This window comes from Bufo gargarizans, chromosome 3, assembly GCF_014858855.1.
Source record: "Bufo gargarizans isolate SCDJY-AF-19 chromosome 3, ASM1485885v1, whole genome shotgun sequence".
NCBI lineage: Eukaryota > Metazoa > Chordata > Amphibia > Anura > Bufonidae > Bufo > Bufo gargarizans.
This window is the reverse complement of record NC_058082.1, coordinates 418,567,291-418,590,558: the sequence shown is the minus strand read 5'-3', so window position 1 is coordinate 418,590,558 and position 23,268 is coordinate 418,567,291. Positions and strand designations below refer to the sequence as shown.

General features: G+C 42.5%; 1 protein-coding gene across 1 annotated transcript in view; it reads left to right on the top strand.

Annotated features, from left to right (window-relative positions):
- LOC122933418 (uncharacterized protein C6orf132-like) overlaps positions 1–23,268 on the top strand; it is a 37,182-nt gene that overhangs the window by 3,649 nt on the left and 10,265 nt on the right. The window contains exons 2-4 of the mRNA XM_044288396.1: positions 11,317–11,417; positions 13,183–13,255; positions 14,174–17,570. Coding sequence (XP_044144331.1) covers positions 11,317–11,417; positions 13,183–13,255; positions 14,174–17,570 — 3,571 coding nt within the window. The remainder of the gene's footprint in view (positions 1–11,316; positions 11,418–13,182; positions 13,256–14,173; positions 17,571–23,268) is intronic.

Below are 23,268 nucleotides of genomic sequence, written 5' to 3'. Positions count from 1 at the left end.
AAGAAAAAAATAAAAAAAAAACTTTCGCTTTGTCCCCATTCATTGTCAATGGAAACCGAACGGAATGCTCCAAAATGCATTCTGTTCCGTTTAGTTGCGTTCCCAGACCGGAGAGCAAACCGCAACATGTTGTATTTTGCTTTCCGTCCTGGGAATGCAAGTCAATGGGGACAGATCCGTTTTCTGTAACGCAATAGAAAACGGATCCGTCCTCCATTAACTTTCAATTGATTTCATGACGGATCCGTCTTGGGTATGTTACAGATAATACAACCGGATCCGTTCATAACGGATGCAGGCGGTTGTATTATCAGTAACGGAAGCGTTTTTGCTGAACCCTGACGGATCCAGTAAAAACGCTAGTGTGAAACTATGTAGCCTGATACGGAATTAATCGGGGTTATTTCAGTGAAAAACTGATTGTTTGGCACACAAGTTTAATCATTATTTATTTTTATTTTTTATGCGATGGCTTTGAGTGCTTTCGTTTTTCCGTCTGGATTGCATCTGTTGTTCACGTATGTGAAGAATAACGCAGCCTCTCCAGACAACCATCAGTAATTGGCATTGCATCCGGATGCCTCTTTTTATGTGGCACCTTTTATCTCTATCGGGCAGGGGCTGCGTAAAAAGCAGATAATAGAACATGCTGTCTGGTGTTTTGTTTTCCTGAACGCAATTCTGATCAGTGAAGAACAATGCTCATGTGCATATACCCATTGAAATGAATGGGTCAGGATAAACTCCAGACGCTGTCCGTTCGCAAAGCACAGCGAATCCAGATGTAGAACTCGCTGATGTGAAGTTGGCCTAAGGATCCATTCACACTGAATCAATGCTGATTTTGACATACAGTGCAGGTTTTCAATGTACTTTGTTTTGACACCCTTGGTGCATTTCATTCACCCTTTGCTCAAGTCCCCTTAGAATTATTATTTTATTTTTTTCTTCTAAATCCACATTCAAAACGCCAACAGTTTACTTATTGACTTTTAATAGGAAAAAAACTTGACCATGTGCATATAGTGTAAAAATTGTAGTGTGTGTGGTTTTTTTGTTTATCTTTTTTTTTGTTACAAAATGGAAACATAGGAGGTCATTTATCAACACTGTTGGAAAGGAAAACTGGCTTAGTTGCCTCTAGCAACCAATCAGATTCCACCTTTATTTTTCAATGCAATGGCCCAATCTTATATGAAGGATGGCCTTATGCCTATCCCATGCATGCTTAAACTCCACTGTATTTGCAGCTACCACTTCTGCAGGAAGGCTATTCCATGCATCCACTACTCTCTCAGTAAGGCCTCTTTCACACTTGCATTGTCCGGATCCGGCGTGTACTCCACTTGCTGGAATTACACGCCGGATCCGGAAAAACGCAAGTGTACTGAAAGCATTTGAAGACGGATCCAGTCTTCAAAATGCTTTCAGTGTTACTATGGCAGCCAGGACGCTATTAAAGTCCTGGTTGCCATAGTAGGAGCGGGGGGGAGCGGTATACTTGCCATCCGTGCGGCTCCCGGGGCGCTCCAGAGTGACGTCAGAGCGCCCCATGCGCATGGATGACTTGCCATGCGATCACATCATCCATGCGCCTGGGGCACCCTGACGTCACTCTGGAGCGCCCCGGGAGCCGCACGGATGGTAAGTATACTGCTCCCCGCTCCCCGCTACACTTTACCATGGCTGCCGGGACTTTAGCGTCCCGGCAGCCATGGTAACCACTCTAAAAAAGCTAAACGTCGGATCACAATGCAATGCGCCGAAACGACGTTTAGCTTAAGGCCGGATCCGGATCAATGCCTTTCATGGGCATTCGTTCCGGATCCGGCCTTGCGGCAAGTCCTCAGTTTTTTTGGCCGGAGCAAAAAGCGCAGCATGCTTCGGTATTTTCTCCGGCCAAAAAACGTTCCATTCTGGAACTGAAGACATCCTGATGCATCCTGAACGGATTTCTCTCCATTCAGAATGCATTAGGATAAAACTGATCAGGATTCTTCCGGCATAGAGCCCCGACGACGGAACTCTATGCCGGAAGACAATAACGCAGGTGTGAAAGAGCCCTAAAGTAATACTTACTGATATTACTTTTAAACCTTTTGCCCCTCTAATTTAAAACTATGTCCTCTTGATTCCTTTTATGTATTTAAAATGTATTTCATAAGGTCACATAAAGTCTTTGGTGCAGAACCACTTGAAGGGTCCATATGAAATCTGCGCTAAAAGCTGAACGAAAAACTGCATCAAAATCGGGTCGGAATAATAGTCTCTACTCAAAATATGCATAATTCTGCTTTCACACTGGATGGTGGGCCTTTTTTTTTTTTTTTTTTTTTTTCTTTAGATAGTTTTCTCTGATTCCATGGGATAACGTGACCTTGCTACCTACAATAAAGAGGATCATAGGTCGGTTAAGTGGCAGCGATCATGTGATTGATCATTGTCACTTACTGTCATGGAGCGCTGTAGACCATGATAAACCAGCTCTGACTTCTGTATGGGAAGTCCAGCTTTTGTCGACACCTGTGGCTGCTTTTCCAGTACACCTGCAAACTCACTATCGCCAGTTAAAAAGCACCTCTACCTAAGGGTACTTTTTTTTTATTTTCTGGCATAGAGTTCCGTCCTAGGGGCTCTATACCGGAAAATAACTGATCAGTTTTATCCTAATGCATTCTGAATGGAGCGAAATCCGTTTAGGATGCATCAGGATGTCTTCAGTTCAGTCATTTTGACTGATCAGGCAAAAGAGAAAACCGCAGCATGCTACGGTCTTATCTCCTGCGAAAAAAACTGAAGACTTACCTGAATGCCAGATCCGGCATTTTTCCCCATAGGAATGTATTCGTGCCGGATCCGACACTCAAAATGCATGACAAGCGGAGAGACAGATCCGTTCTCGCAATGCATTTGTGAGACAGATCCGCATCCGGCTGCATCTCACAAATTCTTTGTCAGATCCAGATCGGCGGATCTGGCGGGCAGTTCCGACGATCACACTGCCGCATTTTCACACTGTCAGTATTTCATATCATTATTTGTAACGGTACTTTCACAATAGCGTTTTTCTTTTCCGGCATAGAGTTCCGTCACAGGGGCTCTATACTGGAAAAGAACTGATCAGGCATATCCCCATGCAACTCTGACTGGAGAGAAATCCATTCAGGATGCATAAGGATGTCTTCAGTTCAGTCTTTTTGACTGATCAGGCAAAAGATAAAGGCCTCATGCACACGACCGTTGTGTTGATCCGCATTCGAGCCGCAGTTTTTGCGGCTCGGGTGCAGACCCTTTCACTTCAATGGGGCCGCAAAAGATGCGGACAGCACTCCGTGTGCTGTCTGCATCCGTTGCTCCGTTCCGAGGCCCAGCAAAAAAAATATAGCATGTCCTATTCTTGTCCGTTTTGCAGACAAGAATAGGCATGTCTACAATGGGCTGCCCGTTGCGTTCTGCAAATTGCGGAAGGCACATGGGCTGCTTCCGTTTTTTGCGGATCCGCAATTTGCAGACCGCAAAAAAATGAACGGTCATGTTCATGAGGCCTTAGCGTGAATAGGATATCACACTCTCCCTGCTGCTTTGTGCACACAGCGAATCCTCAAAACGTGTGCCTTCCAAGAGTTGCAAAACGGAACAGGCGTCCCATTGTAGAAATGCCTATTCTTGTCCGTAAAACGGACAAGAATAGGACATGTTATATTTATTTATTTTTTTGCGGGGCTACGTGACGGAACAACGGATGCGGACAGCACATGGAGTGCTGTCCACATATTTTGCGGCCCCATTGAAGTGCGGCTCGGATGCTGACCAGAACAACTGTCGTGTGCATAAGGCCTTACACTGCTGGGGCTCTGATCAGAAACTGCCACTGCACCACCAATGAGAAGGAGAGGACCCTGTGACCACAGCCACAGGGGATTAATACTGGGGGGGCTTGGGTGGGGGGTGCACTGCGCCATCAAGGAAGATAACTCGCCCATCAATTCATATACAGGAGGCGGGTGCTGGCTGCAGAATCCTATAGCTGCACCCGACCTCTATGACAAGTAGCTGCCATCCGCGGCAGTTAACCCCTCAGGTGCGGCATGGGTTAACTGCCGCGGATGGCAGCTACTTGTCATAGAGGTCGGGTGCGGCTATAGGATTCTGCAGCCAGCACCCGCCTCCTGTTGAATTTGAATGAGTTAGTTAACATCATTGGTGGCACAGTGACCACAGCCCATCCCCCTCCTCTTTTCTCTCCCCTCATTGGTGGCAGCGGCAGCAGGGGGGAGGGAGAGACTACTTCCTCCTCCCCTGTGCTGCTGAGGGAACACGGAGAGCGCTGATAGCAGCGTTAACCTTGTTCCCTATACGTTATCAGCAAAACAGATACCGATAACTTTGAAAATCCTGAATATCGGCCGATAATATCGGTAAAACCGATCATCGGTTAATCCCTAATCCATAATACAGGCCTGAGCCCTGAACTACTAGTGGAGCCTACTCAGAGATCAGGTATACACAGCCGTTGCTCCGCCATTTCGTGCATTGGGGACCGCAGTTTGCACGTGCACCATTCGTGCGGCTGCTGCGATCGGTCAAGACCCATTCTGCTTGAATAGGTCCGGAATCCGTCTACACCGCAAAAAAATAGAACGAGTTCAGTTTTTTTGCGGTGTGGAGGCACAAAGAGAAACCCGACGGAAGCCCTCTGTAGTGGTTCCGTTCCTTCGTTCCGCAACACACCTTCTGGATTGCAGACCCATTTGAGTGAATGGGTCCGCATCCATGATGCGGCGAACACACGGCTGGTATCTATGTATTGCGGACCCACTGTTTGCGGCCTGCAATACAGTCCATGGCTGGCAACTGCTGTGTGTATGAGGCCTTAGGGTGCATTTACACGCCTGTAAAGCGGATCCGCAAAACACGGATACTGGCCATGTGCATTCAGCGTTTTGTGCACTGCACATGCCCACTGCTATATAGGAAATGACTATTCTCGTCTGAATAGGATATGCTCTATATTTTTGCAGGTGCCATGTTATGGACATACAGATGCGGACAGCACATGGTGTGCTATCTTCATCTTTTGCAACCCCATTGATATGAACGGGTCTGCATCCATTCTGCAAAATTGCGGAACAGACCCAGAATTATTGTCGTGTGATTACACCCTTAGGCCTCTTGCACATGAGCGTTAGGGATTCTGTTCAGAAAAAAACCGGATGGTTTTGCACGCAAATTCAGTCAGTTTTGTCTGCGGTTTGTTTTCAGTATTTCATTTTTATTTATTTTTTCACGCGGGTTCTGTGGAGCCAGGGCCACTGGAAAAATGGACAATATAGAACATGCTGCAATTTCTCTTGAATGCAGAAGTGATGATTTAAAAAAATGTGTGGCTGAGGATTCAGTCCAAGTGCTATGCGTTTGCTTCATGCATCGCACACAGACGGAAAACTTGTCCTTAAAGGAAACCTGTCACCGGGATTTTGTGCATAGAGCTGAGGACATGGGTTGCTAGATGGCCGCTAGCACATCCGCAATACCCAGTCCCCATAGCTCTGTGTGCTTTTATTGTGTCAAAAAAACGATTTGATATAAATGCAAATTAACCTGAGATGAGTCCTGTCCCTGACTAATCTCGCATACAGGACTCGTCTCAGGTTAATTTGCATATGTATCAAATAGTTTCTATTTTACACAATAAAAGCACACAGAGCTATGGGGACTGGGTATTGCGGATGTGCTAGCAGCCCATGTCCTCAGATCTATGCACAAAATCCCGGTGACAGGTTCCTTTTAAGCAGTCTTGTCTGATTTCATGATATTGGTGCCTTATCCTCAGTGGGGTGGGGGGGGGGGGGGGGGTCCAACTCTCACCAATCAGCTGGTTGACTGAACCACAGTCCTTTTGCGAGCACTGCATCCTCTCCAGCGTTTACTTCACACTGTCGGTGGTGTACTTTATGCCCATTCAGTTGAGTGGCAGAGTAAGGCTACTTTCACACTCCCGTTTGGTGCAGATCGGCCATGGATAATACAAACGTCTGCATCCGTTCAGAACGGATCTGTTTGTAATATCTTTAACATAGCTCGTGCTCCGTACAGTATTAGGACGAAGTTTTTATGTGAATCAATGTTTTATGCGAATATTTGCAATATATTGTATGTACACCAAAATAGAGCCCTTTAAAATACCACTCGTCCCCAATGCACATGTGGCGTCTGAGACTGATTGAGACCCATTCAACTCAAATGTGTTTGATCCGGCTACACCGCAAAACGGATTCTATTCTGTTCTATTTTTTTGCTGTGCGGATGCACGGACAGAAACACCACAGAAGCGCTCCGTAGTGCTTCCATGCCACCACAGCTCTGGATTGCAGACCTATTCAATGGGTCCGCATCCATGATGCAGGGAGCACGCAGGCAGTGCGCGCATATTGCGGACCCGCTGTTTGCGGACCATAATACGGCCATGGCTGTGTGCAGGAGGCCTAACTGCCTTCATTCCCTTTGTGTTTCTGTTGTGGCTTGGCATCTTGGAGGTTCAGACAGCTGTTTTTTGCATGTTCCGGTGCTGCACATTCTGTACAATATCATCCGAGGATTTGGGTACAATGGGGCAGATTTAGGCTACTTTAACAATTGCGTTTTTGCTGGATCCAGCAGGGTTCAGCAAAAAATGCTTCCGTTACTGAAAATACAACTGTCTGCATCCGTTATAAACGACCCGGTTGTATTATCTTTAACATAGGCAATGACGCTGTGAACACCATTGAAAGTCAATAGGAGAGGGATCTGTTTTCTATTGTGTCTGAGAAAATTGATCCGTCCCCATTGACTTGCATTGTGGATCATGCCGGATCTGTTTTGCTCCGCATCCCATGACTGAAAGAAAACCACAGCTTGGAAATGCAACCTTCGTTTAGGAGCTTTCTGTTCTGTTCAGTTCAGTTTTGTCCCCATTGACAATGAATGAGGACAAAACGGAAGCGTTTTTCTCTGATATTGAGATCCTATGACTGATCTCAATACCGGAAAATGGAAACGCAAATGTTAAAGTAGCCTTACTAATAGGCCTCATGCACACGACTGTGCCTTTTTTGCAGTCCGCAGATCTGCAAAAAAATTGAAGCCGCCTGTGTGCTTTCCGCAATCTGCGGAACGGAACAGGCGGCCCATTGTAGAAATGCATGCAAATTTAGTATTCTGGCACATGGACCTTTTGTTAAATTTGGAGTATCGTAAGTCCTGTGCGCCAAAAAATGTGAAAGTGTCTGTACACCAAAAATGCTGTGTAGTCTACATTTCTGTAGTTTTGCTTCAAAAATGCACCAAAATTTTGGAGCAGAGAGGTGCATTTAGGCCTTGCCGGTCTTTGGATAAAACAGATTAAGGCTACATACACACAACAGTTGTTTTTTGTGGTACACATATAGCGGATCCGTGTTCCTGTTTTTTTACATCCACATCCGTTTGTCCGCACATTTTGTACGTTGTGTGTTTTTTTTTTTTTTTTTGTGCTTTTTCTCAGGCCTTTGTGTGAGCACAACTATGTCTGACACCTCTACCTGATTGCCTGAAAGCAGGGCTTCGGCACAGTGCTGTACTCGGTTTCAGAATCTTTCTGGCGGTTGGTTCTGTGCGGAATTGATTCTATAGTCTGCTCTGAAATAACTAATGAAAGTTTCAGCCTGTAGGCGTTTCTATCTACACCCTTCATGAGCCATTCTCTCGGAGGCGTTGGCCAACTGGCATTTTATATGAAACCTCAAAACTAGTGAATCCTTGGTTGCAGCCACACCCTTTATCATAAATTCTCTGCCGGATGACTTCTGACATGCATAACCGGCTGTCTGAAGTGGCTTTGTGTGCATGAAACACGTGCAAGCTGTTTATATAACCGTGTTTATGCTCGGGCTTAGTATAGTTGTCTATATCGGGAAGGAACACTAAACACAGCATTTGCGTGCACACACAGCTCCGAAGTGCGTCCCTTCATCGCCTTCTTTCCCTTTGTCAGATTTTGTCTTATTTTATATATTTTCTAGTTTTAATTGCATAGAAAAATCCAGTGTCCCTCTGTAAGACAACTGTCTGAAGCAGGTGCCCCCCCCCCCCCCCCCCCCTGTCTGCAGAAGGACAACAAAAGCCCTGCTCCTTTGATAAGTCCCACACGTCCGTTGCTCACCTTCAGGAGATGGAACAGATCAGCAAGGGCTTCACCCTTGTGTTTAAGATAATGTCGAGATCATACAGGAAATGCTGCAGATTGAGAGATTATTAGAAGCAAGAATATTTAGTTTATTTTATGATTTATTTGTGTTTTTTGTTCCCCCCCCTTAAAGGGATTATCCAAGACATATAAAAATGACTGAGCACCTGAAGAGGTTTTTTTTAAAACCAAAAAGCACTCCTCTGCTGTTCCAGCACTATTACTCCTGTACCCACTACTTCATGACACTCCAGGAACCACTGGCAGCCAATGGTCTCAGCAGAACATATGCATGTACTGTATGGCCGCTGAGCCTCAGCATAATATATGGCAGAACTGAAACGCGTCACAGGATTTGGTCTGGATAAGGCGTGGTCTTTTGGTGATATTTCACTCTCCTTGGGGGGGGGTGGTGGTGGTGTGTGTGTGTGTGTGTGTGTGTGTGTGTGTGTGTGTAAAAAAAAATAAAAAAAAAAAAATAAAAACACATCACATCAAAAGTTTTGATTTGGTGGCGGACTTAGTGCTGAGACACCCACCGATCTCTAAAGATGGCGCTGCTGAGGACCGGCCCTGTAGAAAGGCCCCAATTTTTTTTCCCATCAGCGAGGAGGGGACAGCAATGTGCCCGAGCACTTCTAACTCTTCATTTTAGCGATCAGGGTCTCGATGCTCTGACTCCCATTTATCAAAACCTTTTTATAGGTCCATATGACACACCCAAAAGTTTTTTTTTTTTTTTTTTTTTTTAAAGTAAAGGTGCACTTTAAGTACATGGGTCCGAACTGCAAAGGTTGTGTCCTCTTTAAGCTACATGCACACGACATGCGATGTAATTTTTATTTTATTTTTTTAACGGTCATCACACGTCCATTGGGTAGTGTATGGAGGTATTCACACAGCAGTTGTTTTTTTTTTTCACTGACAGTCCAAAACTGACGTAAAAAAAATAGAACATGTTCTATCGTGTCCATTTTTCACTGATGGACTGCCCCTATACAATTGAATGGGTCCATTTTTTTTCACTGTTGTGTACATGTAGCCTTAAAGGGGACCTTTTCATCAGTTTTGACATAGGCTAATTATGGTATTGCCTTGTAGGGCGGCCTCTGAGGGGATAAACATGGTCATTGAACACAATCTTTATTGGCTACTCCACTGAAGGAACATCTACTTTGACTATGTGGAAGTTACAGCTTGGACTCTAGGGTGAGGCACTGGGGAATGTACATGCACTGCATTCCTTTAAACAGACCATACGATGTGTTAGTCTGAACGTTGCAAATGACGGCTGACTTTTATGATCTGTAGAAAATATTTGTTTTTCGAAGCTGAATAAAAATGTCAAGCATTTCTGCTAGACTGACATCGTGGAGCCGATGGCTGGGCCATGCATTAGCTGCACGTAGAGCGTGCCATCTCAAGACGCAGATGTGGTGCAATTGAAGTGGGCTTGATCCAAAAGGCTGAGAAAGATTGATATGATTTGACAGTAGATAAGTAAGTGTGAAGTGCTGGGGAGTGTGGTAATCAACTAGAAAGAGAAGTGGAAGAGGAGCTGTGACCTTCAAGTGAAGGCTAAGGCCCAGACAATATCATGAGCATCTGTGTCACAAACTTCTGGTGGATCTGCTTTAACTCCAGTCAGTCTTGATGACCTCTGGCTGTCAAACTGTTCAGAAAGGTAAAGCTAGAAGGTCTACTTTTAGGGTAGGGTATTGCACTACAAATGGCTAGCATAAGCCAAGAAGAAGTTGTGTGAAGGATTAGAACTGAAGCTTCAGTAACCATAAGCTCTGCACATGTTACCTTTTTTTCCTATGTTCTTTTGAAATATATGAATTTACAGTAATAGAGGGGTGTCCTTGGCCAGAGAGGAATGCTAATCTTAACAGTAGTTCTTACTCTGGACTCCCTAGCTTAGGCTACGTTCACATCTCCAGTACAGGTTTCTGGCATAGAACAGCATTCACCGGATTTGGCATTTCCAGATTCAACAGACCACCACTGGATCTGTATTTGACTATAATGGGATCCGGAGGTGAGGCGTACACTTTCCGGCACAGAGCGTTTTGTTCCAGTGCACTTTGGGTTACCTATGGCATGCTTTTCATACGCCAGTCTTACCAAAAGTCCTCTTATTTCTTACAAAAGCAGGTTCAGTGCTGCCCAATGTTTATGATTGTAATCAGTGGACAATGGTGACCACTGCCCCAAGAGCATTCTCTTTTGCACTTGCGCTGAAAGCATTCAGCGCATGTGCAGCTTCCTGTATTTGTGTATGAGAGGAGCATGTGACCTCCACCATGGACGCGGAAGCTGCCAGTGTTCACTGTTTACAGTCAAATTCCATGGGCAGTCACTGAACTACGGTGCTCGGGTGAGAAATTAGGGGGTTTGCGGTTTCCTGTGCTAGTGCCCACAAGGTTGTAGCATTTTACAGATTCTTTTAGGAACTGGCCAACCTCTTTAAAGAGGACCTTTCACTAGTTTAAAAACTAACTATATCAGTGGGCAGAGCGGCGCCCAGGGGTCCCCCTGCACTTACTAGTATGTCTGGGCGCCGCTCTGTTCGCCCGGTATAGGCTCCGGTGTCTGCAGCTCCCTCTGTTGTAGTGGGCGGAGTTTTTGTATTAGGGTTGTCCCTTGCTGCAGCGCTGGCCAATCGTAGCGCACAGCTCATAGCCTGGGACTCCCAGGCTATGAGCTGTGCGCTACGATTGGCCAGCGCTGCAGCAAGGGACAACCCTAATACAAAAACTCCGCCCACTACAACAGAGGGAGCTGCAGACACCGGGTGAACGAAGCGGCGCCCAGATATACTAGTAAGTGCAGGGGGACCCCTGGGCGCCGCTCTGCCCACTGATATAGTTAGTTTTTAGTTTTTGAACTAGTGAAAGGTCCTCTAAGTCAGATTTTAGAGAATGAGATAAAACAAGTCTTTGTATTTGCTTACATGTTGTCATCCATGCATCAGATTACCACTGCTGCAATCTCTGGCTGCACCGTAAAATCACCTTGAAAAGTATTTTCTTTAGCATATACATTGATATATTTGAAGCCAAAACTTTTTTGTTCTAATCTTTTTTTTCTCTTTTTATAATTTCTAGATGTTCATAATTCATTTGCATTCCTTGATGACTCTGGCACTGCAACTTTGAAATCGCGGCCAGGTCCCCGGGTTAGACCCACGCTTAATTTTTCTACTAGTGTAAGTATCTTTCTACAGTATATTTTCTTTTTTGGTGGATTTTATTTTTGCGGAACAAACTGATCGGACATGGAAAGAAAATATGTTCGTGTGCATGAGCTCTTAATCATATTTTCCATTTCTTCTGGTTTGTCACAAAATGTGAGTGCGAGCTTCTTGACAGCTTGAAGACCGGGCAAGTTTTCCTTGCAAAATAATATTAACAAAGACAGGTGCACTCTGCAGTCTTCCTAAACCCTGATGTTAAAATTGAGAGATTAGACAATATATCCTACTTGGAGTACATGTCTGAGCCCGAGCACCGCGCCGAGGTTTCTCAAGTAGCTCGGGACCTAACACTCGCCTGTGCCGTATGGGCAATACCAGGGGCCAGTGGGCAAATTACAGGAGTGTGAGGTCCACAGTAGGATATGTTGGCTAATCTCTCAATTTTAACATCAGTTTGCGGGTTTAGGAAGACCGCAGAGTGCACCCGTCTTTGTTAACCAATATAGCAAAATAATAGTATTATCACATCCACATAGTTGCTATCTTGTGTAGGATGTTTATTGTGATACTTGTGGTCTGATGCGGGCATCCTCCACTGTATGCATTTTTGCTAGGGATCGCCATTAGCAACGGGCCACAAGTGCAGGATTTGCTCCCCCCTGTATATACAAGTTTTCCTTGCACCCAAGAGTCTCAAGCTCTTCCTCACCACTGATTTCTGCTGCTAGAGATCAGTGTCAGACAGGAAGTGATATTTGAGCAACAGCTTTGTGGATGCCCAAATTTCACCTTATTAAAATGTTTATTCATATTAGACCTCTATGGCAGTCATGCTCAACCTGCGGCCCTCCAGCTGTTGAAAAACGACAACTCTCAGCATGCCTGAACAGTCTACAGCAGGCATGTCCAAACTGCGGCACTCCAGCTGTTGCAAAACTTCAACTCCCAGCATGCCTGGATAGCTTACAGCTATTAGGGCATGCTGGGAGTTGTAGTTTTGCAACAGCTGGAGGGCCGCAGTTTGGACATGCCTGGTCTACAGCCATCAGCCTTCAGCAGGGCATTGTGGGAGTTGTAGTTTTACAACAGCTGGAGGGCCACAGGTCTGATTGTCTGACTTCTCCTCTTGATTAACCAAATATGAATGAAGCGGCATTGGAAGCTGATCTGTGATTTATATGTAAATGGACACGCTGCTATGTGATGGAAGAAAAGGGAGAACCACCATAGCCTCCATAAGGTTTTAAAAATGAAAGTCACTGGTGGGTGAAAAGCCCAAATTTCAATACATTTGAAAAAAAAATAGAAATAAGCATTTTAGTAGGTCACGCGCTGGTTTACCCCCACCTGGCAAAAACCTTGTTGCTGCACTATATTGGGATAGCTGTAATGTGCTGCTTTCTTTGCTCTCAATCTGAGGGTGCAGAAATTTTGGACCCTGTTTGGGATTGTGATGGAAACTTTACCCCCATTTTAGCAGATCCTGGTCTCCAGGAACTGTAAGGACCGAATGGTCTTCATCATTATAGGGTGAGTGATGGTCTTCCACATACTGGCTTCAGAAAACTAGAAGTGCATAGTTGTCAATGATGACCTTACGCAGGTTATTATTTTCTGTGATGCAACCCTGAAAGTTGTATGTCTTGCAAATTGTTTTGGCACAATGGTGTATTTATTACTTGCTTTACAAATGACAGATTAGTGGACAATGTAAAACTTAGTTAATGATGTGTAACGTGTCCCTGGGCCTGAATTTATTTTATTTTAATCATTTCAGAACACAGAGTCACAAGTGTTAGCTGTACCAACACCTTCGGTTCCAAAAGGGTTCATTGACAATGCCTCTATAGGTATGTTTTTTTTTTGTTTTTTTTTCTGTTTCTCTCTCTCTCTATGTAAAGCCTCATACACGTGACCGTATTTTATGTCTGATCCATATTTTTTCCAAATTACTCACGGACTCCTCTCTTTCTAGGAGTCCACAAAATATACAGACTGCACATGGATGTCATCCATGTGCTGTCTGCATCTGTTTGTCCGTTCTGAAAATGATAGAATATGTCCTATTGTCCATATTACGGACAAGAATAGTCATATCTGGTGATGGAAATAGGAAAAATGCAGATTGCACCCAGAAGGTATCCATATTTTGTGGACCGCAATATGGGTACGGCCGCGTGCAGGAGGCCTAACTCCTACTATGTGTACTACACAAGGTTTGGAATGGTGCAGAGCAGAAAAGTATGTCTAATGTTATTAAAGTGACATTAAATGTACAATTATTGAATTTAAAAGGAATGTGTCATCACAAAGTAACCTATTGTTTTAATGTTATCGACATTGAAATAAATGATAAACAGATAATCGCCAAAAAGTCTTACATTACTGTCTATCTATCCATATGATATAAAAGTTCACCTTCTCCCTGCACAGAAACCTATTCATAGGCCAGAGCATGCATAAAACACTCTCCATAGAAATCAAGGAGTTATATCCAGTCTACATATGAGCATGCTGCTTATGCAAGATGGTTGCCCCATAATCCCATAAACAGAAATTACAATTAAAAAGTCAATAATCAGAAAATGGCAGATTGGAAAACAATAGCACATTTTTAACTTAAGAAATATAGGTGACAAAATACTTTTAAATAGTACTAATACAGTTTGATTGCATTTCATTTTTCATTGCTTCCTGCTTTCAGATTATAATTTAGATTTTTGTGTTTTCTATATGCTGTTCATTAAAGTATTTATTTTGGTTTCTAGGCAATGGCTCAAAGCTGAATGGAAACTACAGAATGTACAGTTCTGTTGGAGATCTTCATTTAACTAATTATTATGGTGATTATCATGAGGAGATCCCTGCACCACCAAATATGCCACCACCACCTCCTCCAACAATGGCGCCACCACCACCACCACCACAAAGTCCTCCTTCGTCAGCTATTTCATCTCCATCCTCTCCAAGTCCTCCAGACTTTATACCTCCCACTCCAAATTCTTCTGCATCTGTGCCACCTTTCTTTTTGCCAACAGATCAGTCTGCAATATCAACAACTGAACCACATTCAGCAAATAATGTTGCTAAATGGAAATCTGAAACAGGTCTTAATGCAGTGTCAAAAGACTTACCCATGACTTTACCCAATAGATTCACCTTAAATCCTGCTGCTTTACAATATAACCAAGGGCAGACCAACATTGATGGGGACCCCCGATCCACTTTGCCAAAGTCCTTTAAAATACCTCCTCCAGCTCCAACCAGAATATCGTCAATGCAGTTGCAAGAACCTCAAAATCATAGTTATACCAAAGATGCTCCTCCATCTCCACTAGCATCTACCTTTAATCCAAGTTTTCAAGCTAGACTTTTTGCATCAAACCAAGGGCAGCAATCTCTCAATGATACTTTGAGTAAGAGAAAATCCATGCTCATAATGGAAGATCTTACAGATGTCTTAGAAAATTCTGATCATAGAATAGAAAAATCAATGAATATGATGGACACAGTAGGCTCTAGAGCAGATGACCCAAACATTCTTCATAATCCTCATGTGAAATTAAACAAGGAAATTAAGAATGACAATGCTATAAATGACATGAAAGCTGAAACTGCATCAATATTTAAGGAGAATCAGCCAAAACAGCCCTACAAACTTAATAACAGAATAAGCGAATTAACATATGTTACAGCAAAAGGTGAGGAAGGGCAAAAATATTCCCAAAATGGTACTGAACGTAATACTTTGACCTTTACCAAACATGGATACACACAGGAGATACAGAAAACTTCAAAGCCTACTGTAAAAATAATTTCGCTAAAACCTGTAAGTGACCTTTTATCAAATTCAAATAGGTCTCAACATAACTCTCTGACAAGAAAGGAGATGGATATATTTCCTCAGGTGTTGGCTAGAATAGATAATGAAGTTAAAACACAACCAGCAGGGAGTTTAGAAAATGCAGTGGAGCAGCCTCCCATACCACCCTCGATGGCTCCACCACCACCTCCAATGGCCCCACCACCACCACCTCCATTACCAATGACTATTCCACCAAATCAGAAATTGATGACCCCTCTTCCACTGCCTGTGCAAAACAGTACACCACCAAAGAGTTCACCTATCCTTAACTCTACAGCTCCACCACCTGCTCCTCCTCTTGATCCTGCACCAGTAGTACGTATGCCTTCACCACTTCTTTCTCCAAAGCCCAAAAACTTTTCTGTCACTCCAAAACCCCCATCACTTGTTCCTCCACCACCACCTCCAAAAGCACCACCAGCACCTCCACCTTTACCAAGCTCTGTTGGTCTGTCTGGTTCAGTACCTTTGCAGGAAGCTTTGCAAGCAAAACAGCAGACCCTTAAACAGATTCCAAAGACTATAGAGATTAGATCTGCTCAGACAAATTCTCCTCAAAGTGTTGATGATGAGCAAAAAATCAGAGTTGGAAAGATAAAGGGTGAACTGGAAGCGTTATTCTCTCCAAAAAAAGATGAAAAGGGGCAGCCGCCTAAAAATTCACGTCTAGGTCTGGAGTTAAACAAGAATTCCAGTGGAAATTTTTCACAGTCAAAAGGAGGTGAAAATAATTTGGTGAACTCATTAATGTTGAAAGTGCCTCTTTTACCTGCTAAATTTGAGAGAGATGAAAGTGACGCAGACAATTCTGAATGGTTGCCTAAAAGTAAAAGTAATATTCACATTCCTGATCCAGATTATTTACCAGCAAGCCCCATTCACAAAACAGAGAAGCCTGCATATTCAGACGTACAGAGCAAAATTCCGAAGGCAACTCTTGAGAGATCTGTTCCTTCACCGCCAGTAGCTTCCACTCAAAAAGACACACGTATAGATGTGTTGAATAGCTCCATTCCAACCTACAAACCGCATCGTGATATTAAATTATCAACTGAAAATAGTACCTTAAATGAACTGCCAGTAGTAATTGCAAAACCAGATACAGATATCAGCCTAAACCTGGAAAGTGTTCATCAATCTACTAAAATAGCTAATCCAGGACCCCCTGTGAAGCAAGCACTTCCCATGTCTACAGCTGAAAGTCCGAATAAGCAACCTGTCAATGGAGGACAGGTTGAAGGAGGTTCTCCAATGGCTTTACTAATGGCAGCACAGAAGCGAGCACAGAAAGTAAATTCTGTAGAAAAGAGAAATCTTCCCAAAATTTCTGTTACAAATGGGCTCATTACAAGTTCATCTCCCTCTCCAGCTAGTGAGAGGAAGGCAAGTACATTTCTTGTTGTTCCCAATAAAGAAAATGTAGGACAACTTGCTGAGGAGGAAGTTACCAGCTTTACATTTAACTCTGTCAATAAATTAGGCTCTTCAATTCCATCAGTCTGGAGAGAGGAAAAGCTCCAGTCTTCTGATATAAGACATTCTGAGAACTCGAGTGATAACTACAGTGTACCATATGTTCATAAGTCATCTGACCTACTGCTTTCTACCACCGACAGGCAGGAAGAATATTTAAAGCCAAAATCGACATTTGATAATCATGCTTCTTACACTGTGCCAATTTCAACTGAATCCCCTTCTTTTAATATTTCCAGTTTTCCTTCACCTATTCCTTTCCAAAAGATGGATAGTGAAATTGAATATGGAATAATACCACCTCCAGCAGAGTTCATGAATAGTCCAGTAGAATCACGTAGTAACTTGCTTAGCATGGAGCAAAAAGACAGATCATATCATTCTGATCGCAGAACAAGTCTTCAGTCGGATTTACTTCCAAATTATGATCGAAATAATTCCGTTCAGCCTTTTGCTTCTCTGTCAACCACAAGCAGCAGTGGCTTCAATAGTTACTCCAGTGACTATTATAGCAGTGGACCCAACAGAGAGCCACAGAGGAGCTCCCTAATTAAGAAACGACTGTACATGCCTGAACCAGAGAGTTCAAGGAACTATGGGTTAAATACAAGCTCCATAAGGTCTTCTGCTATGCCTATGTCTTACATGCATTCACAGTTTAGCTCTAGTATGGTTCCAGATCCACGACGATCCAACACTACATCAAGATACCTTCCTCAAGGAAGGAGACTCTCTACTGAAAATATTAGCCGAATGGGACCATCTATGACTGATATGAAGTACAGATCTCCAAACTTTGATAACCTTATGGGAAAATCATCAACTAGGTAAGTGTGCTTGTCTCACATGATTTACGATGACCTATAACAGGCTAATATCACATCTTGCGCCTTTTATTAGATCTGAAGATCTTGAGTAAAATGAATTATTTTAGGGAAAAAAAAGCCGAAGCCGAAATAGTTATGAACATAAAATCTGGAGGGGACCTCAACGGCAATAGTTCAGTTCTCCAGCAGCGCTAACCCAGGTGAAATAAAGCATTACATGAGACCAACTCTCCCCACCGACTAATTAATGGTGATCCATTGGACTCCCTCCTATTGAAAGGGTGTCTCCTCTGAGACAATGGGGGCATATCGCTATAATATGCCCCCATTGTCTCATGGGTGCGGGTCCCACCGCTGGGACCCATACCTATATCGAGAACGGAGCCGGCCAAAATGGTGGCTGGAGGACTCCGGTCCGGCCACCACCAAGCGCTTTCCCCTTAGAAGTCAATAGGAGTGCACATCACATGACCGGCCACCACTCCCATTCACTTTTATGGGCCCTATGGAAATGGCCAAGCCAGCGTCTGACTATCTTCGGCGGCCCCATAGAAATAGTCAGGCGCTAGGTGAAATAAAAAATATATAAAAAAAAAAAAAAAAAAAGTCAGCCATTGGGGGGGGGGGATTTATGAAAACTGGTGTAAAGGAAAACTGGCTTAGTTGCCCATAGCAACCTATCAGATTGCTCCTTTTTATTTTTCCAAAGCAGTTCTGAAAAATAAAAGGTTGAATCTGGTTGCTATGGGCAACGTCAGCCAGTTTTCCTTTTCACCAGTTTTGATCTCCCCCAATGGTTCAATATATATATATATATATATATATATATATATATATATTTTTATTTTTATTTTCATCCCACAAAGAATTTTATGTATACATTTTTTATTTTTTATTTTTTTTAAACAAATATGATAAATTGGTTAAAAAAAAAAAAAGCTACGGTACTTTTCTTGCAAAAAACAAGCCTTTGTATGGTTATGTAAATGGGAGGAAAAAGACTAAAGTAAATAATGAAAATTGTTCAGGGCGCCAACGGGTTAATCTTTCAGTGAATAACCTTGCATTATGTTCTCGTAATCTACAATCTAACCCTGAAAAGAAACGCCACCTTTGTAGACTGTTGCTGGCATTGCATCAGATGGTGAACACAGTTGGTGACACTCTGTGGATGAAGCATATAGTCTCCTCAGATATTGGTGGCATGTTTGTGCCAGTCACTTCCCATCATCAGGAGTCGCTGGCTGACTAGGAGAGCAGGGCTGACCCCAGACAGAGTGACAACAAATCAGTCGCTGTACAGCACCTATGGGTGTATTTTTAGTGCCGTCAAAAATGTTGTCTGACTACATTTTGGGTGTGTTCCTTACCTTGCATCACTTCTATAACTGTGTAGAATAGTTGGGATCTTCCTGGTTCGGCGCTGGAGAGCTGTGCTGTGACCGCTCGCGTACCCCTGCTACTCACTCTCCCTGATTTAATAAATGTGGTACATCAACAAATGATGATCTGCCTCTGCTATGAACAGTAAATCTGTCCAGCCAAACCGCACATGTTTCTTGGCACTTTTGATAGTGATGGGAGAAGTAAAGTCGCTGATTTTAGTGCAGATTCCATACACCAGAAAACTCGCACAAATCATTTAATTGCCCCCGCGTAGCTACATTTCTACTTTAAAAGGGTTTTTCCAAGATTTTAATACTGATAACCTATCCTGAAGATAGGTGATCAGTATCTGATCGGTGGGACACCCAGGGACCCCTGCTAGTCAGCTGTTTGAGAAGATTTGAGAATGGGATATGAGCTGAATTTTCCTCTGCAATTGATTGACTGCTTTACGTCTAGTTGATAAAAATGTGTCCTGTGGTGTTTGTATGGGCAGACGGGCGCATGGCTTCTTACTAGATGGTATTTGAAGCAGGATGATGAGAAAATGGCACTCCACCGATGCCAAGATAGGACAGCCCCAGGTGCAAAGGGCCAGCAGAGTATTCAGAGATGACATCAAGGAGTCCTTATTGTTGGGGTCTTCTAACTACTCATTTTGGTGGTCGATATGGCCTCTTCAGGTTACTTAGACATGCATATTATTAGATATTCAACATAAAAATATGAGACTAACCCCCGGATGTGGTTCCTGTCATCTATAGATATATACTCAGATGCACATCAAAAACACTCTCGTGGTTCTACTAGCAAAGATGTGTTCACAGGGCTCCTGTAGCATTCATGTCTCTGCTGTCTGTATCTGGGGCTATCCTATAACTCTAGGAACATCGCAAGGATAGTCCCAGCCCTGGTCTTTATCGGCCTCAATTTACTAAGCACCGGGCTTTTGTTCAAGGTCTTGACACATCAGTATGTTGACTTGAGTCTATTTTGTATTATCCCCTTCAGTGTAAGGTCCATAGATTAGGAATCCACAACCTTTGACACTCCAGCTGTTCTGAAACTACAACTCCCAGAATCCCCCTTTCAGGAGTTACAAGAACAGCCAAGCAAGTGTGCACGGTGGGAGTTTTTAGTTTCACAGCAGCTGAAGGTTGCTGACCCCGGCCATAGATGAATTACCATTTGATCAAACCAATGTACAGGTTGGTGAAACTTGGGTTGAAACGTTGTACCCATAGGGGTGCCTTAACAAGTTCTCTGGTCCTCATGTTATTTACAGGTTGCTTGGCAACATTGACATGTGGGTTTAGCTTGTGGCCGGTGATTGGTCCGCTGTTTTCCTGTTGATGGTCACCTAGCAACACTTTGATCATCAATTGAAAGCATACGGAGTATATAGAAAAACCCTTCCTGCTCATCGTGTATTTCAGCTTTGCATATAGTATATCATACACTTATCAATACATACTAAAACATGCCGTAATTGTATTTGTGCACGACCTGTTGCATTTGACAATTCCGGCATGTTGTCTTTTGTGTAACCCGAAGAATGGGCCTGAAATGCCTTTTGAGCACCACCACAATGAATGACTTCTCTATTTTTCGTCTCCGAATTCTCTGCTGGTCATTTCCACCTGGAGCTGTCCAATTTTAGGATTCAATGTAATGATATTTTCCCATTTTGCTTCCACTACTTATTCTTCAGCGAGGCGAGCGTTGGATGCTAAGGTTGTCCATGCAGCAACAACACATGGACTCGGACACTGGTTGTGTCACATTTACCTATAGTTGTGCCTTTGTTAGCTTAACCCCTTCAGGACCCTGCAATTTTTCACCTTAACCGCCTCCCGACCGCCTAATGCAGGGATGCGTCCTGCGGGCGGCCGGGTTATTCCTCCTTGACGCGCCGGCGCGTCATCTCACGAGACGCGAGATTTCCTGTGAACGTGCGCTCACAGGATCGCGAGGAAGACGAATTGATCTACAGCCTGCCAGAGGCGATCATTCGCTGGCAGGCTCTAGATGTGGTGTGTGTGTGTTGTGTGTTATTTTTTTTTTTACCCTAAAAAAAGTATAAGACGCTGTTTTGTTAACAGCGTCTAATATACATGCTACCTGGTCCGCTGGTGGTTGATCCTAGCAAAAGGGACCACCAGAGGACACAGGCAGCTCTGTAAGTAGCACCAATTACCACACTACCCCTATTTTTTTAATTTTTTTTTTTTTTTATCACAAAGTCTCATATTCCACTAACTTGTGACAAAAAAATAAAATCTTACATGAACTCGCCATACCACTCACGGAATCAAAATGCGTAAAAATGCCCTGTGAAATCCTAAAGGTACTCATTGGAATTTGGGCCCCTTTGCGCATCTTAGCTGCAAAAAAGTGTCGCACATGTGGTATATATATCTCAGTAAATTGACAACTTTGTATAAAAAAATGTAAAAAGTTGTCTCTGTAAAAGATATTTCTCTCACCCTTTTAGGATTTCACAGGGCATTTTTTACGCATTTGGATTCCAAACTACTTCTCACGCTTTAGGTCCCCTAAAATGCCACGGCAGTTTAAATACCCCACAAGTGACCCCATTTTGGAAAGAAGACACCCCAAGGTATTTCGTGAGGGGCATGGCGAGTTCATGTAAAATTTTATTTTTTGTCACAAGTTAGTGGAATATGAGACTTTGTAAGAAAAAGAAAATTAAATTTACGCTAACTTGTGACAAAAAATAAAAACTTCCATGAACTCACTATGCCCATCAGCGAATACCTTAGGGTGTCTACCTTCCGAAATAGGGTCATTTGTGGGGTGTTTCTACTGTCTGGGCATTGTAGAACCTCAGTGCATACATTTAATTTTTTTGCACCATAGTTTGTAAACGCTATAACTTTTACCCAAACCAATAAATATACACTTATTTCATTTTTTTTAATTAAAGACATGTAGAACAATAAGTTTAGAGAAATTTATATAGAAATGGAGTTTTATTTGAAAAATTTTACAACAAAGTGAAAAATTTCATATTTTTTTTTTGTTTCAAAAATTTTGGTCAATTTCGATTTAATAACAGAAAAAGTAAAAATGTCAGCAGCAAGGAAATGCCACCAAATGAAAGCTCTATTAGTGAGAAGAAAAGGAGGTAAAATGAATTTGGGTGGTAAGTTGTATGACCGAGCAATAAATCGTAAGTAGTGTAGTGCAGAATTGTAAAAAGTGGTCTGGTCATTAAGGGGGTTTAAGCTAGGGGGGCTGAAGTGGTTAAGGACCAGCCATTTTTTTTGCAAATCCGTGTCACTTTGTGGTGATAACTTTAAACCACTTTTACTTATCCAAGCCATTCTGAGATTTTCTCGTCACATATTGTACTTTATGACCGCGGTAAATTTGAGTGTGTGTGTGTATGTGTGTATATATATATATATATATATATATATATATATATATATATATATATATATATATATATATATAAAAAATTTTTTTTTTTTTTATAAAGAAAATACTAAATTTGCCCAAAATTTTGAAAAATTCACAATTTTCAAAATTTCTAATTCTCTGCTTTTAAAACAGATAGGGATACCTCCTAAAACAGTTATTTCCCATATGTCTACTTGTAAATAATATATAATATTTTTTTTTTTTGGGATGTTAGAATGTTTAGAAGCAAATCCTTGAGATTTTTCAGAAAATTTCCAAAACCTACCTTTTAGGGACCAGTTCAGGTCTGAAGTCACTTTGTGAGGCTTACATAATAGAAACCACCCATAGAGACTACACCCCTTTTTAAGGTATTCAAAACTGATTTTACAAACTTTCTTAACCCTTTTAGTTGTGCCACAAATTTCAGAATATCACTTTTTTGGCAGATTTTCCATTTTAATAAAAATTATTTTTTTTCCTAGCAACAAAGCAAGGGTTAACAGCCAAACAAAACTCAATATTTACTGCCCTGTTTCTGTAGTTTACAGAAACACCCCATATGTGGCACATGCCAGGGCGCAGAAGGAAAGGAACGCCATATGGTTTTCGGAGGGCAGATTTCACTGGCATAATTTTAAGTTGCCATATCACATTTGAAGACCCCCCTGATGCATCCCTAGAGTAGAAACTATGATATAAGGTGGTAGATTTGTTGGTACTATTTTAGAATACATATGGTGTTGTTTTTTTTTTTTTTTGTTGTTTTTTGGTTGCTCTATATCACACTTTTTGTGAGGCAAGGTAACAAAAAATAGCTGTTTTGCACAGTTTATTTTTTGTTACTTACAATGTTCATTTGATCATGTGGTATTTTTATAGAGCA